Source organism: Peromyscus californicus, unplaced genomic scaffold, assembly GCF_007827085.1.
Source record: "Peromyscus californicus insignis strain IS unplaced genomic scaffold, ASM782708v3 Scaffold_14__1_contigs__length_90479793_seg_2, whole genome shotgun sequence".
In the NCBI taxonomy this organism is placed as follows: domain Eukaryota; kingdom Metazoa; phylum Chordata; class Mammalia; order Rodentia; family Cricetidae; genus Peromyscus; species Peromyscus californicus.
This window is the reverse complement of record NW_026294436.1, coordinates 79,817,198-79,833,950: the sequence shown is the minus strand read 5'-3', so window position 1 is coordinate 79,833,950 and position 16,753 is coordinate 79,817,198. Positions and strand designations below refer to the sequence as shown.

The window sequence follows — 16,753 nt, the reverse complement described above, 5'->3', positions numbered from 1 at the left end:
ATTTCCCAGCCCTACAGCCTGGCATTCCTGGCCTCTTGAAAAGCACAAGGCAAGAATAGGAGATCTCTTCGGCCTTTTCCTGTGCCAACCTTTGCCTTCCTCTTGTCCTCCTACCTTGAGACAGATGCTGCTTGCAAAGCTGTTGGAGTTGGCTGCTTGGGGACATGCCAAGGCAGGAGAACTGAATTCCCTGAGGGCTTACCAGCTGAATTTCTTGTCCCACTACCACAGAGCTTGCCTCTGGACCCAAGAATGGAGCCTTGGCCTCTGCTTGGAAGATATACTCAGGAAATCTGGCCATCTATGGCATTCAGTATCAGGAGACAGAGGGACAGACAGGTGCCCTCTCAGGAAGCTATCCACTTTCACATCCATGGATCCATGACAGGCAGAGATGGCAGAGATGATGGGACACCAGTCATTTCTACTCAGGCAAAAGCACTGTGCCCAGATGGTCAGGAGCTTCTGGATATGAGTGAAGGTTGGCCTCCCTGCTCCAGGCACAAGAGAAAAGAAAGTATAATAATAAATACTGCTGCATCTTAAACCTATACTCTTCAAGTATTGCTTACTGTAAACAGTATTTGAGTTTGTTTTCTTTTTAATTGCCGTAAACTGGTGGGTGGTTGGGTAAAATCCAAAGTCAAATACCTATGTTCCCCATTCAAACTAGACCTAGAAGGCCTGGTTTGTACAGCCCCTGTGCGACTGGCTTATGACAGAGGCTGACATGGGGCTCTGCTCAGAGTTCTCAGGGAGGAGGTGGCTGGTCTGGGAGAGGCTCACCGCTCCCATTTCTGATATCAGCTCTAGGGAAACCAAAAAGGAAAAGTACCAGAGACCAACTCCTCATTTGTTGAGGTTTGGGATTAAATGAAACAAACGAAAGATGTGCCCACAGTTACGGGTCCTCAGTGGGTACATTCCTCCTCTCAGGAGGTGAGGATACACAAGGGTGCAGCATGGAAAGTGGCTGCCTATTACAGGTGGAGCTGATCAGCTTTCACGATTCCCACAAAGGCCAGCAGTTCCTAGGCTCTTCTGGCTGTGGGGGATCCAGGCCTTCTTGGCCTGTTTGCCAAATGTTCAGTACGAGCTTGTGGTCCTTCTTCCCTCTCCTCCTTTTCCTTTCAGTTCAAGGGAGAGGAGGACATTTCCATACTGGTTTTTCTCAGCATCTCTCAGGCATTTTCTGACATTGAGAAAGAGATGTTACAGAAGGAAGGAGAGATGCTACTGAGAAGGGGGCAGAAATCAGATTAAACAAAAGTTGGACGGGTTGGACAGGGAGGCTTTATGTTTTGTTTTATTTCTGTTTTTTCCCTTTTTCTTAAAAAATTAAATAAAGTTCTCATTATTTCCCAATATACATCAAGTGAGTTTTCATGCAAAGCAGCAGTCACGGAGGCAGAACCATCAGGTTCAAGCCTCTCAGCTTGAAGGGCCTCCTCCTCCTTGCCCGTGGTGTCCTGAGCTCACACTGTGATGGGTGGTGTTCACTGTCCTTCTGGCAGGAACTGGCTGTGACGAAACATGGCTGGCATTGAGAGAGGAGCCTTTCCCTCTCCCCTCATGAGGTTTCAGGGGGCAGCCAGCTCTGGGGCTTGATACCCTTCTCTCCTTCGTTTTGAGACACCAGTGTGATAGCTTCTCTGGGTCCCTCTTCCAGGAACAGGGGGTCCTCCTTTCAGCTCTCGATGGACATGGCATTGATGAGATGCTCCACCTTGTAGGCCAGTCGTTGCCGCCGGGCCTGCTCATCCTGCTCTAGCGCCCCGATGAGCTGAGGGGCAAAACAAAGGCAGGTGACTCAAGACTCAGCTTCAAAGGCACAACTTTCTGGAGTCATCAACCCAGCACCTATCCTTCTATCTTTCTATTCTGCCTTTAGGAATGTAATGTCAAATAGCTGGCATAATTAAATGAACAGATCTATGCATAGTCATGCTTTAGTTAGCTACCAGGATACTTTCTAAGAAAAGAGTCCTTACGTGATTTTTGTCAGCAGGAAAATAGCTCAGAGTACTCATACTCTGAATCAAGTACAAGAGAACACATATGCAATGTATGAATCTGCTTTTACAAGTAGGAGTATGCTCTAAACCAGCAATAAAAGTGTAGCATAGTAAACACAGTTTATGCACTAGTTACATAGTTACTTACTACTAAGAGCACAGACTATACGTAGTTTTGTAAGCTGCATAACCAGCAGCTTAGCAGAATCATTTATGAAGCATGGCCATAGACTCATGGGTGCTATGAGGTTCGGATGGCTCTGAGGTCACACAGGAATTTTTCAGCTCTATTTACTCTGGTGGGACCACTGTCATATGGGTGGCACGCCACAAAGTCATCATGCAGATCACACAGTTACAGACACATGCAAGAATATATGCATGTACATAGAGCTCTCATGTGCTTAAAGCATATGGAAGAGCTACTGAAGTGTGGGCTACTATTATTTTGCTACTACTTTCTTTAGGTTCAGTGCTAATGCATGGCCTGTCACCTTCCTGGTTAACTTCTGTTCTTGTCAAAGTCCACCAGTCTATCTGAAAAATGACTGACAGAATCTGTTCAAGCATAAATGGATAATTCTATTCATTATTTAAGAAAGAATAAAATTAGTTATACAATACTTGAGTGAGAAAAGATAATGTACAGGGAGGAATTCAATGAAGCAGGAGAAGTTGGGCTGTCTTGTAAAGAAAAGATGATGATTTGGGGCTCAATGACTATGACTATGGATTGTGATTTTTAAAAGTGACCCCTATTGTTGTTTCAGACCTTGATCAAGCTGTGAGTTGGTCTCTGCCCTTAAGACCCTGTCTTACCTCCTCACTATACTTGCTGACATAGGAGTAGATCTCGTTGAGGGCACTCAGCATATTGAACTCTGTGGCATGCAGGCGGGACTGCTCCGCGAGGTAGGCATTCATATCTTGGTCACTAATGGCTGGAAGCTTGGCAATATCTGCATAGTATCTGCCATGGACAGGACAGGTACATGATGAGGGTTGAGCAAACCTCTACCAATACCAACCCTGACCCAGGTCATGAGAACCAGGGGTCCCCACTGCTCCTTCTTTTCATCTCTTCTCTAGTGTGGCCTCTGCCTCAAGCTGAAGTTTGAGTCTAGGGTACAGTACAAGTTTCTGCAGGACACTTCAGCCAGCTAAGAGCTGCAGTGTCCTGAGTAGTTAAGACTCTGGCAAGACTCCTTGTGTTCATATCTCAGCTCTTCAACCTGCTAGCTGGTGACCTTGGGCAAGTTACATAGACTTTCTGTGCCTTATTCCCTCATTAGCAAAACAGGGATTATCATAGCAGCTATTTTACAACTGTCCATTTGGACATTTCTGTGAAACAACATTACCTTATCACAGTAATTCTTACATGCTCAGTAAATGTTAATTTGTGTGATATAATAAAAGGCGATAATTATCAGACTTCCCAGGACACAAATTTCCCTTCCTTCCCACAACATGGGGGTATGAGGTCCTGGTCCTCAGTGGTCATAGACAGTCCTGGTCTTCAGTGGTGTCTTAGATGCCCACAGTGTGCGTCTTAGAGGAACTACTGACCTTTCTACCCAGTTCTTGTAACTGGGGATATCCTTGGCATAGAGCAACTTATTGGAAGGTGAGTCTTTGCCCAGACGGTGCTCTGATGTGGAACAGGAATCCATGAAGGTCTGGGCTACCACAGAGAGGCAGGCATCTGTGATGCTGCCCTTGTGGATGTCAAATACAAACTGAGGGTTCTTGATGACATTCACCCAGAATCGCAGAGGGAGGCTGTAGGAAAAGGCAGAGTACCCTGAAGAATATACTTTGACATTGCCCCTTACTAAAACTCTTCCCTTACTGCTGAATGGTAGAGCAGATGTTCCATTCTAAAAGAGAAGGGAACGAACTCAGAAACTGGCCCAGCAGGGACTGGTTGCTCAGCTTATGCTGTTCCTGGCTGTAGGACAAAGCAAAGGGACTTTGGTCTTGTCATACCAGGGCATTGGCTCTGCTCCCTAATAGCTGAGGGGTGGGTGTGTCTAGGCTCTGCTTCTTCTTGACATGCTTTTCCAAGGCCTCAGTGCTCCAGGGAAGGTCAACTACAGAGAACACAATTTTCCCAGGGCTTCAGACAAAGCCATCAAGCTCCTAGAGTGCCTCACAGTCCTCATGGCCACTGTAAGGAAGTAGGCAGGCAGTCGCAAGCACTGCTTCAGTGGGAGCACCACATACCCTCTGGATCCAATGGGCCACTGTGCCACTTCCTAGGGCTGGGTCAGAGGACAGACTCCTCATGGAGGGGATTTCTTCCAGGGGTCCCCTCCAGGGCTTTCTGTGTTTGGGCATGGCAGAGGGAAGGGAAGGAGATGTTTTTGGCATTCCAGGAGAGAATGGCTCACAGTGGCTCTGATTTTCTCCCAAAAGGAACCTAACAGCAGTTAGGAGACTGCAGAGGGGAATAGCTTCTGCTGTTCCTGAGGTCATAAGGCAGTAAGAACATTGCCCTCCTTCAAAACCAGGACAGCTTCCATAGCTACTGTTCTGCCTCTTTTCAAAGTCTGTGTTCTCCAGCTACCTTCCAGCCTTGACTCTTCTGATGCTTGTGTGACATGAACTCTGTCATGGGCTTGCCCTTCTAGCCTAAGTACTGCCCTTAGCTTTCCCTATTCTTTTCTTTGCATTCTGACGACTTCATCATCTCCACATTTTCCAAGTGTCTTTCTAATGCTAGACGTTGGGAATGTCAGTGTTGGTCCCCTCTCAAGCCTCTGTTTGTAATTTTTGCTTGTCCTCAACCCACAATCCTTTCTTGAAACCTAGGAGGAGCCGCCTCAGCCAGCATTGGCATAGCTCTTCTGTCCTGTCCTCCTCTGGCAGTGCTGGACACGTCTAAGTTCTTTCCCTTGGCTCTTTGCTCTATGAAGTGTGAGCCATGTGACTCAGCTTTATCACACTATCCCACTGGGGGAGGAGGGTGCATTACTGTTGCTTGAGTCTAGCCAGAAGGCACAGAGAATGTCCCCCAACTGCCATTCCCAGTACTGGGCTGGACATCCTACAAAGCTGAGGGGATGCCATGGATCTGCCGTGGTGGAGCTTACTACATGTTCTTCACCTACTGCCACTGAACCTCTCCATGTCACTCCACTGTGACCAAAAATTGCAGATGAAGAGGGCCCAGTGGCCACAACACCAAGAGAATGAAGGTCTATTCCAAGGCCCCATTGGCTCTTTCAAAGTATTTTGCTGGTTGCTAGGACTTTTGATTTCCAAATAACAGCCTGAGCCCATCTGTGTTAGCTCTGTTTTCTGGGGATTGCTGACTCTAGACAGCTGCGTGGGCTTCTTGCCCAATCCAAATGCCTTCCGCTTTTGTGCTCAGTCCTAGAGGAAGCCTTCTTGACTCTGGTTCTTGGATAAGCCCTGTCTGGTCTATAAGCTAGTCCTTAACATAGTCTGTGGTCCAGGCTCAAAAGCTGGGGGTGGGGTGGGGGTGGGGCTCATGCTAGGGGCTATCGGGGCTGCTTCTCTCACCACTAATCTGGATGTGGAAGTGTCTTGAGCAAGGATCATGCCTTCAAAACATCTTTTCTATTGCTTCTGTGGTTAAAAACTTGGCAGCCTTGAGGATGATGTTGACTCTGCAGTGTGTGTGTGTGTGTGTGTGTGTGTGTGTGTGTGTGTGTGTGTGTGTGTGTATGTTACATGTAACGTGTTCCAGGACCTTCAGATCACCCAGCCCCAGCTGAGACCCATACCTCCCATCTCTAGTCTCTGCTGGTCCCCAACACCCAGAGTGCTGGGCCTCCCCAGGTGGCACCCCCGTTGAGCTCCCCTGGGGTTACCAGTTGCTTTTCCAGGTGTGCCGCACATCTGTGTCGTGGATACTGTGTCTGTCTGCCTGCTCATCCAGGAAATCAAACATGTACTTGATGGCTAGGGGGAGAGCACTACCCCGGTGCACAGTGCTGAACAAGGTCTCAAACAAGTCGTCCACAAATTTCTGCAGGGTGCCCTGTGGGAGTAAGGGGGGCAGTGAAATGGTGGGTGGGTGCTAGAGGGCAGCAGAAGGCATGCCAGATGGTGTCTTGCATCCATCCTACCTTGGAAATTTATCTGAAATGCAAAAGAGTACAGATGGAGGGGCAGGAATGAGGTAGGTACTGTATGGGATATTGTGGAGTTGGGAGGGACTGACAAGTCTGGGAATCCACAGAAGGAATCTCTCTTCTAATCTGTGGCAGCATGCCCTGAAGGGATGGGTTCAGGGCATTTGATGGGAGGATAGGAAGTGCTCTGAAATGGAATTTCCTAGAATGAGTGAGAGGGCTCAGGCTGGCAGCAGAGTCTACATACAGAGGGTGTTCAGGGAATCTGACCCCTGGCAAGGGCTTGGAGGAGGAGAAGGTCTGACAGGAAGGATGAACAGCTTTAAGGTGTTAGTGTCAGGAGCATAGGCTTCAGATCTAGCTTCAAGAGAAGCCAGGAACAGCGGTGATCCACAGGCTTCATGGATTCTAGAGGCAGTGACAAGCCTGGACCTGGGTCCAGACACACTTTGGGGACTAGTAGAACTCCTGACTTTCTCTGATGTCTTTTGGTTATCTCTTATTGATATACTGGGCATATTTAACAAAGCAAGAATGGAGACACAAGTCTGATAGAGTTGTTCTGGATCAATCTGAGAGAAAGTCTGAGAGCTTTAAGCAACTGTGTTAGAGTCCCTGCAGCACTGCAGTGGGATCAGTGAGGAAAGCATTTAGAATCTGGCCTGATCTCTAAGGTAAAGCATCCTTGAAGGCTTGGTTTGTTCTCTCCTGGGAAAGCTAGAGTGTGCTGCCTTTATCTCCTCTCAGCCTGAGATGCAATGGATCGGGAGGGATAGTCTTTCCTTAGATTGATGGTCCAACTAAGCCTTTCTGTTATCTCTCTCACTGGACTAGAAAACAGGTATAAAAAGCAGAGATAGTGGAAGCCAGCAGGAGAATGGGCAGGAAGCACCTGTAGCATAGGTGTTTGTGCCAAAGTGTAGGGAATAGCTTGGCTTGGGTAGTGCAGGAGTTACCTTGGTGGCTAGGAGCCGGGTCAAGTAGATCTCAGATACCATTTTGCTGCCCCGGTCGCCCTCCTTCTGGTCACCATGGTCATGGTTCTTCACCAGATGCCACACCTTGACACCACTCTCCAGGTCTGGAGTGATCATGGGGACCCGAGACCGGAGGCTATCTGGGCTTCCTGTGTACCTGAAGGAAGAGTCTGGAAGAGGGTAGAGGAGGCCAGAGTGAGGCAGGCCAACCTCCTGCTTGAAGCATCCTCCAGGAATCCCACCCAACTGCTGCATCTTCTTAGAATAAACATGCTTCACCTTGAAAGGACTCTTGGGACTATATATTTCATGAATAATTTTAGGGATCCTTAGTTAGACAGAGGAGCCTACAATCTATTTCTAGAAAGAAGATTTAGAAATTTTAAGAGCTCAGACACCCATGAGATTTTGGGAGTCCCCTCTCTTCTGATGTTTCCAGCAATGAACAATAATCAAGTAAAATGTCGACTATATATACATGCACAGGCACCCCAGAAAGTCAAGATAGTAAGGGCTCAAGTTGTAATGATTCTCTTTGTAGTTAACAGGTCCTGAAATACATTTTCTGAACCCTTTTTTGAGCTACTGTTTTAGTCCTGTAACTTCTTTCAGGTGGGCAGTCTAGTGCCTTTGAGTGTACACGGAACCAAAACAGATAAAATAAGAGAGAATGAATCATGCTACCCAGAGGAGACTGGGAGTGGAAATGAAAGAATGATCAATTTTGTGTACAAACTAAGGCACTTTTGAGAAAAGAGCCATACTAGGCTACTCCAACTCCTTACTGGGCATAGACAGCAATGAAAGGGTTTGTGGTGCTACCTGCTACCTCTTCTCAAAGGAGACACATGGCCCTTAGGACTCCTTAGGAAGGAGGCAGATAAGCCAGTACCTTTGTGTGATGGTATGGCAGTAACAGGGGCTTCCTGACAAGGGCAGGAGCAGGTGTTCCCTGAGGGTCATAGAAGGCTAGATCTTGAGTTTCCCAATTGCATTCTGGTGGCTTACCATATCTGCTAATGGATGTCCGGGAGATGCTGGCAGAAGCGGGGATGTTGTAGGAGGAGGTCTGCTTGGGTACCAGAGCAACCACTGACCTGTCTGACACCTAAGATGGGCACAAAAGGACAACATGGGGGAATTCAGGTGTCTCGAGAAGTTAAGTACTTCTAGGGAGTGTGGGGTTAGTAGAAGTTCAGAAATATTACCATAACCATTCATGCCTTTTATGTCTCTAGATCACCTGACATGTAGCCAGTCTCACCTAGGCATCTGAGTTCACACACACACACACACACACACACACACACACACACACACACACGATTTCAGAATGTTAGTATGAATGAAAGACTATAAATGATGTCATTAATTAGTCTTATATTGATTATACATTGGGCTAATTCTTTTAAGCTGAGTTAAATAAAGTACATTGTTAACATTATTTCAACAGTCTGTTTCTGCTTTTTAGTGGAACTAATGAAAAATTTAGAATGACATGTGTAGTTAGCATTCTATTTCTATTGGACAGAAGGGTTAGACTCAGCCTCCCATCATCTCATGTTATGGATGACTATTTTCATTTTACAGATGAGAAAACAGAAGTGGGGGTGTGCTAAGTCACTGCTTCAAGCTCTTGTCATTAATATACCGAGGAATTGATATTTTTCTTCAGACCTGTACGTCTCCAGAGCACACAGTCTCCTCATTATATTTCCTAATTTTGGATTTTACTACAAGTCACATTGGTCTAAGCCCCATCTTTCCTTTGGCTCCAATTTCCTCCTGGCCTGTGTTGTATTATGTGTTGGCCACCTTGAATAGTTTCACCAAAAGGACATCTGCCCTTGGGAAGCTGTGAGAAAGATGGCACATTGCCCTGTCCTCTGAGAAGATGCCAGGCCTAGTGCCCAGCAGTTGGGGGAGGGCTGATGAATGAGGAGCCATAGAGAAGACATTTGGGGCCATCTTGATTTAAGATTGCCCTCCATCTAATAAAAACGGAGAATCCCCAGAATTGTGGTGATCCAATTAAACCCCTAACGCAGAGGGAATAAAACAGCTATAATAATGTTATGGGCCATAAAACATTCCTATTAAACCATTTTTTATTTTAACAATTTTTATGAACTTTGTAAGTTTGATTTATAGCCTCACCAGCCATAAAACCATCTTTCTGGGTCTTAAATTGTCAGTTCTTCTCTCTCACCAAAAAAGAATTAAATGTTGAGAAGTCAAACTATAAATGAACATTAGTGTTAACGAGATTCCCTGATAGCCAGCTTTAGTGGTGGTGTTTAATTTTACCCTCCTTATAAATCTACAGAAGCCCAGGCAGATTTTTACCCCTTTCTTGGTTAATTAAGATGATTTTCTTCTGCAGGGGTCCAGGGAAGTTAGCGTGAGGGCAGAGCAGGTGAAGCTCTTGGGTCCTGAGCCCTGAGCAGCCACCGTCATTCCCAAGAGGTGCCAGTGTTTGCCTCCTGGCTGGAGAAGCTCTGGATCTGCCAGCTATTTGTACTATCAGCACTTAATCCATGCCTGAGGAGAGGTAAAGGGCATTACCCCTATCTCTCAAGAATTCTTGCCACCAGCCACCCAGAAATGCTCCTCTGAAAGCCGGGCAAGGGTGGGAGTTTATACACCTAGCAAGGACAGATGACAGTATTTATGATTTGTTGTCATCTACAGGGAAATTCACAAGGTGACTAACATGACTAATTCCAAGGTTGGTTACTAAAGATCCCTTTCCCTCTTTGCCTCTCTGTCTCTCACTCTCTCTTACCCTGTCTCTTTCTCCCTACCCCACCTATGTTTTATTTTGTTTTGTTTCTCTCTTTTAGTCAATAGGTGGTATAAACCCAAGCTCAAAATACCTGGCTGGATCTGACTCAGCTCTGCCACCACTTACCAGTGAAATGACTTAGCCCCTCTGGGCCTTGGTTGTCTCAATTGTCACTGAGGATAATAATCATGTCTGGTAATCACTGTTGTGATGATTATTAAAGAAATTAAGACACATAAAGGCCGGTGAAGTACCTGGTACCAAGTGAGCACTCAGCATGTGTTGGTATTCATGTTGCCATTTTGAATAATAACACCATCTTCATCATCTCTCAAAGGAAGGAAGATTACCTGCTGCCCTTGTCACTCAGAACTAGAGTGTAGGAAAGTGCCGGGCACTCAGTAAATATTTGAGGAATGAAGAAATATATGAACAATAAATGACATGAGGGAATTGGAAGTGTTTTGTAAAAGGAACACAATAAGAAAGGGATATTCTATTCTTATTGGAAGTCATAAGATGGGTAACCTAGGAACAATCACTAGGGTATCAGAGATGGATGAAAGCAAAGGCCCTAAGCAAGCCCTTCAAGAACAGAAGATTTGGTGGCACAGATTTAGTCTCTTTTGCACTTTCTCATTCACCTCTAATTGGTTAATTACAATTGTTCTGGATGTACTTACCATGTAAAGGTTGTTGTGTATGTGTGTTTACATGTGTGGAATTAACATGGAGTGATTTGATTACTCCTGTTTGTATGTAAGTGCAAATGTTGAGTTTGTGCACTTGTTTCTGATTCTTCCAGCTACCTTCATGCCTTCCCTTGTCATAGGTGTTAGCTCCAGTGAACAGATGAATAGCTCAAGGTTGGGAGAAATTATAGAATCCCACCACCAGTGCTGTGGGATGTTCTGTATGGCAAATGTGTTGCTGACTAGTCAATAAATAAAACACTGATTGGCCATTGGCTAGGCAGGAAGTATAGGCGGGACAAGGAGGAGAATAAAGCTGGGAAGTGGAAGGCTGAGTCAGAGAGACACTGCCACCCTCCAGGATGACAAACAGCATGAGAAGATGCTGGTAAGCCACGAGCCATGTGGCAAGGTATAGATTAATGGAAATGGATTAATTTAAGCTGTAAGAACAGTTAGCAAGAAGCCTGCCACGGCCATACAGTTTATAAGCAATATAAGTCTCTGTGTTTACTTGTTTGGGTCTGAGAGGCTGTGGGACTGGCAGGTGAGAGAGATTTGTCCTGACTGTGGGCCAGGCAGGAAAACTTTAGCTACACACCAGAGTGGGTGTTAGGCTACAATACACCTTTAAAGCCTCAGTTCTTGTTTACACACCTTCCCTCACTTGGGGCTGAGATCTAGGTGCAGCATAGAGGATGTGCTGGGAGGAATACTTTGGGGTATCCCCAGTGCCCCCAGATTCTTTTGTGCTTTGAGGCACTTGGCCAGCTCCAGGGCCTTCCAGTGGCTGGTCATTGGTAGCTCAGCCTCGCCAGTCAGTCAGCCCCTCTGCAGGCCTCTCTTTGTAAGCCAGGCACATAGGAGGATATTATTAATCAAACAGTAGTCCCTTGGGTCTTATGGCCTGAGGCACTTCTTCTGGTTGGCTTAATTTTTCTCGGTGTCTCTCATTTCTAGCTCCTATTTTAGTACTTTTCCTGAATCCCAATCTGTCTACCTGTGCTTAATCTTTTTTTTTTTTTTTTTTGGTTTTTCGAGACAGGGTTTCTCTGTGTAGCTTTGCGCCTTTCCTGGAACTCGCTTTGGAGACCAGGCTGGCCTCGAACTCACAGAGATCTGCCTGGCTCTGCCTCCCGAGTGCTGGGATTAAAGGCGTGCGCCACCACCGCCCGGCAACCTGTGCTTAATCTTACAGAGACCCCCAAGCTGTGAGTGGTTCCCATGGGATGAAAGCAGGGTGGAGTGGATGCTTATATTCATTTGCTGGAATTTTTATGATTGTTCATTCCATGTCTGCCAGTATTACAAACATATATTCCTTGTCACTTTCTATGCTGAATCTAATCTACACACCTGCTGGGGTATCCCATACAGGTAAAAAGAAAGTGCACATTTCCAGCTACTATGGATCTTCGGGGCTGAAGACAAGTCTGTGCCCTATTCTGCTACAAGCCAGAGAACCAGTGGCATTAGGAAGAAGCCAGAGAAATGAGCACAAGGCATCTTTCTGAAGCCCAGGCAGTTAGATCTATTCTGAGAACCCATGTTTTGTAAGTTCCCCCAGTTAATCTAATGGGCAGCCACAGCTGAGCATCACTGTTCTAGACCCACAGAAGAAGAAAATGGAGAGAGGAAAGTACTTTGTTGGCTTTGGAGGGCTTCTAACAGAGAGAAAAGGGGACATTCTTGGGGATGAAGGCCACAGGGAGGGCCTGCCCTCACCTGGTAATGCATCAGCGTGTTAAGTCTCTTCCAGTCACCCTCTATCTTGGTGGTAATGTCTTCGTCTTGCAACACCACTCTGGCAATCCGGCCTTGGCGCCACTCTGGGTGGAAAGGATGGTATGGGCAGCAGTGAGTGGCAGGGGCAGTCAGGGTCACCCTGTCTGTGTGTCCTCTAGAGATCTAGTAACCTTGTCCCCATTGGCTGAGGTCAGTGTAAAGCTTAGAGATATCCAAAAGGGGGGCAGGGTAAGGCTGATGTGTAAGAGACTCACATCTGAGTGGACAAAGCCTAGGAAAGAAGTACTTCCCATGGCCAGGAACTAGTCATGCTCCAGTGGGAGTTGTGTACAAGGCAGAACTTCATATCCCCTTTCCCTAGCCATCTCATGGCCTGATAGCTCTCTGAGAAGTCATGTTTCCCTCTTGCCCTGCAATTCCAATGCCAGGCTTCCTACCCAGGTCCATGTCCACAGCCCTTGGCCGCTGGGAGTAGGGAACGTTCTTATATACTGCATCGAGGATCTTCTCCTTGACTTGAGTGATGGTGTCACAGTTTAACACCTTCACTGGGATCTCTGGGCTGTTCTCATTGTCAGGGTTGACACAGTTCAGGATCTGTAAGTAGGGGATCAAGGGTGAGCTGGACATACTTGGGAAGTAGTGTGGGAAGAAGCTGAGGCCTCAGAATCTTCTTCTAAGGTTTGCTCTTCTTATGAGAAGAATGAGGTTTTCTGTCCTGAGACTTGGTTTTCTTTTCTTCTTCCTGTCATCTAATGTGAGATCTGAAGCCAAGATGTTAATCCTTTCTCAAGAAAAAGGGACACTGCTTCCTAGATGGCTTGGGGGAAGGTAATCTTGGGTGTGAGGCACTTGAGAGGGTTCAAGATAGATCCATGGGCATCAAGGGCTGGCCTCACATGTCCTCAAAGCTTTTACACTAGAGACCTACACTTGCTTTCTTTCCTTGCTGATTATGCAGTCCCTAATGGTGAGTAGACTTTTTCTCCCTCATTATCATCTAGGGTAAACTGAGGCACATGCAGTTCTTTTGGCTCACCAGTTAAGATGAGGGCAAGGTCTGCCTTACTCTTCATATACTTGGTATGCCCTTTGGATTGCCCCAGATTGATCTCTAAGCCTCTTTTTGGTAGATGGCCTCATGGGCTAGAAGGCAGAGTAGGGACAATCACAGGTGGTACCGGGGCTGGAACCTGACTTTTGGCTTCCTCACCAGGGTCTTGTACTCGATCTGCTGCCGGATGAGTTTGTCTTCACTCAGGGAGTAGCGGGCCTCACCAGTGATAGCATCGATGGGGCCTTTCTCCATCTGCTGCTTGATGGCGCAGTATAGCATGAAGAGTGGCTCCCCAGCGCACTCCTGTAGGAATATCAGGGTAGAGAGTTTAGACCCTGCCCGAACCTTCCTTACTACCTCTGCAGCCAGAGGAGAGAACCCCAGACCTGCTTTGCTTAAGAGCATCCACACCAAGGAATCCTTGTTTCTGAGGGACAGGTCCCCATGCTGTTTCTAAGGCCAGGGTGTGTGGTTGGCTCTGGCCCTGCTCCCTCCCTCCCTCTTACCTTCAGGAATTTGTGTAGAAGGAAAGCAAACCAGTTGGTCAGCATCTTCTCAGCCACAGACTCAGTCCTGGAGAAGGCAGAGGGGTGGGGACCACCCTTTACACAGGGGTCTGGCAGTAATCTAGGCTTGTCTTGTGTGTAAGAGAGCATATGGCTAAGACTGGACCCTGGCAACCCAACCAAACTCCAGCAATAATTGGAAGTGGATTAGCCAGGAGTGAGCTCTTTCCCATAGGCGATGGGAAGATGCCTGGGGGTCATTTCCCAGGATTCAATTTTCTGAGACTCTAGAAAGTCAGGACATTTCATTCTTGCTGCTCTGTGGTACCACAAACTGTGTTGGTGACATCTAATGTGGGTTGCAAAGGCTTATCCCACAGGCTGTGAGGATTAGTTCCCTACTCCCTCTGGTCTCATGGTGATGAAGAGAGTCTGTTCCTCTGTGGTTTCTGCATATTCAAGTATTCTATGGTGCATGCCTGATACCTGCCTCTCCAAATACTCACAGGTTGCCGCTTATTCAAATCTGGACTATATTATTTACTGGCTGTATAACCTTAGGCAAATTCTCTGGGTTCATTCTCCCCATCATTACATGTACACATTCATAATATTCACACTTTCAATTATTAGAGTTGGATGGGTTAATATATTTAAAATGTAAAAGATAACATCTGGCTCCACAGTAAAACACTATGTAAATATGAATGATTAGTGCTGTGGTTCATGTGCTCTCTAGGCATGCAGGTAGAGAGCAATGCATAAGAATTTAGCCAACAGGAGGATCTGTTTCTGTAAGCACCGCCTCCTTCCCCTCCCCCACCCCAGGCTGCAGGTCTGGGAACTTGGAAAGAAACAAAGCAAAGCACTGTGACAGACCTTGTTGATGGGGATGCCAAGGGGTATTTTAGCTCCCCACACGTGGTGCAAATTATACCCTCTGGCTGAAGCAAACCCCAGGCATTTGCCAGGACTGCTTAGCAATCAGGGCTGGTAGAGAGTGACAATGGCATGAGAAATTGCAGCTTTCTCTCTGGGCCCTCCCAGCACCCTCTCCCAGCATTGTGTTTGAGATTAGCTCTAATTTAAATACAACAGTTCTTAATGAAAGCTTCCAATGCTCAGACTGGCAGGATGGGGGCTCAATGCTTATAAAACAAAGCCGCCCCATGTAGGGCCTGAAAATCCAAGACCTGTGAGCAAAGGTACAGGAAGAGCCTGAGTGGAGGTGACAGATTCAACCCCTGCTGCTCAGAGCCCTAGATCTGTGCTAGGCTCCCTGTGACCTCAACTGAGGGTGGGTGCAGGAGACAGAGGGTCTCTAAAATCTGTGCCCTGCCAGAAAAGTGGCAACTGAGGCAGTTGGTATATGCTAGCAATTCTAAGCCAGGAAGCTGGGACCCAAATCTGCTCCTCATCTCTAGCCCAGCATGTCTATCAGATCTAAGTATGATGACAGAAATGGTTTGCCAGTGCTGTCCAATATGATGGCCACCAAACACAGGGTGTCTGGACACTGGGAATGTGACCAGCAAGATGGAGAAACTGAAGTGTACATTTCATTTTTGTTAATAGTGGCTACTATGCTAGGGCACACAGCTCTAGAAGCAGAGGGAGGGACACAGTCTAACCAAACCACAAAAGGCAGCACCTTTGGTGTGAGGTCACCGAGACAAGACTCATGCTGAGTCCCAAGACAGGCCTATGTACATGGGGTGGAAGCCACCTCGTTTCCCAGGACCAGTGGAAGATCACATTCCATACTGGGCCAATATGAGGACAGAAGCAGCCCTGCATGGAAGCCATTTCCGGGAGTGAGGATATCCAGGGTCTATCTGACAAGATGTCCTGTCTGTAACTGCCTTTCCCCCGCTTTGGGTCAGACCTGCGAAGAAGCAGCTTGGGGTGGTTCTTGTTCTCCAGGTTCTTGTCGATGAGGTCAGACAGTAACTGCTTGAGGACATCTGTGGCATACTCCAGGCGGCCCTGAAGGCCCGTCATGATGAGAGAGGCCACATTGCCACGATCACGCATGGAGAAGCTGCGCTGCAGTTCCAGTGTGCGGATGAAGGTCAGCAGGAACACCTTGTTGTTGATAAGCTGGGCGAAGAGTTTCAAGGCTTTCTCCACATGCTGCTGTCCGTTTCCCTGTACCTGGGGTATGCAGGATGACCTTCAGGGAACAGGCTCTGGATGTCCACCCAGGCCCGTAAGACCTGATGGTGATGATGCCTGCTGTAAGACTCTCTCTATGAGGGCTGCAGTCATTTTATCCCCTAACTCAGACTTCCCCTGCTTATTTATTTCTCTTCAATTTCTTCTGCCTCGACTCATTCTCTTGAGTAAATAAACCAGCAAATGTATGAATAAGCTCAGGGTCATTCTTTTTTCAAACCTTCTTAAATTCATGCTAGAATTAGGAAAACTTTAATTAATTAAGCCATTAATCAGAAAATGGCAATGAGACCCTTTTTGGTGATCCTAAGGCTGCTATGCTATTAAAACCACTGGCTCTTTTCCTTCTAATCCTACTCCTGCCCCCTGGATTTCCTGGGAACCCTGGGCCTGCATCATTAGAAGACAGGCAGTACCTCTAGCTCCCTCAGAACAGGGTGGTCCTCGATGCCTGGGAACAGAACTCTCATGGCATAGGTGCGGTAGTCCAGGTAAGGGATTCCTGACCGGTCCAGGTCACTGGTTAGCTCATTGATGTCCGTCTGAAGCTCTGCAAAAGCTGTGAGGGTGAGTGAAGACAGGAAAGCTCAGAAACTGCTCAGGTCGGGAGAGGACAGAGGGAAAAGCTTCTCTGAAGGAAGAAAAAAGCTAGGGTGCAGAGGTAGCAGGTCAGAGGGGTGTGATAAGAAAGTCCTAG

General features: G+C 47.0%; 1 protein-coding gene across 2 annotated transcripts in view; it reads right to left on the bottom strand.

The window, feature by feature from the left end:
* Positions 1 to 1,290: 1,290 nt before the first annotated feature.
* The window catches only part of Plxna2 (plexin A2), a 199,005-nt gene continuing 183,542 nt past the window's right edge, over positions 1,291 to 16,753 (bottom strand). For both annotated transcript variants that reach the window (XM_052738096.1, XM_052738097.1), the window contains exons 21-32: positions 16,473 to 16,615; positions 15,767 to 16,035; positions 13,882 to 13,948; positions 13,532 to 13,678; positions 12,756 to 12,915; positions 12,298 to 12,401; positions 8,104 to 8,203; positions 7,075 to 7,265; positions 5,855 to 6,024; positions 3,585 to 3,797; positions 2,835 to 2,985; positions 1,291 to 1,783 (exon numbers count right to left, since the gene is read on the bottom strand). In XM_052738096.1, the coding sequence (XP_052594056.1) occupies positions 1,688 to 1,783; positions 2,835 to 2,985; positions 3,585 to 3,797; positions 5,855 to 6,024; positions 7,075 to 7,265; positions 8,104 to 8,203; positions 12,298 to 12,401; positions 12,756 to 12,915; positions 13,532 to 13,678; positions 13,882 to 13,948; positions 15,767 to 16,035; positions 16,473 to 16,615 (1,811 nt within the window). In that variant the 3' untranslated portion in view covers positions 1,291 to 1,687. The remainder of the gene's footprint in view (positions 1,784 to 2,834; positions 2,986 to 3,584; positions 3,798 to 5,854; positions 6,025 to 7,074; positions 7,266 to 8,103; positions 8,204 to 12,297; positions 12,402 to 12,755; positions 12,916 to 13,531; positions 13,679 to 13,881; positions 13,949 to 15,766; positions 16,036 to 16,472; positions 16,616 to 16,753) is intronic.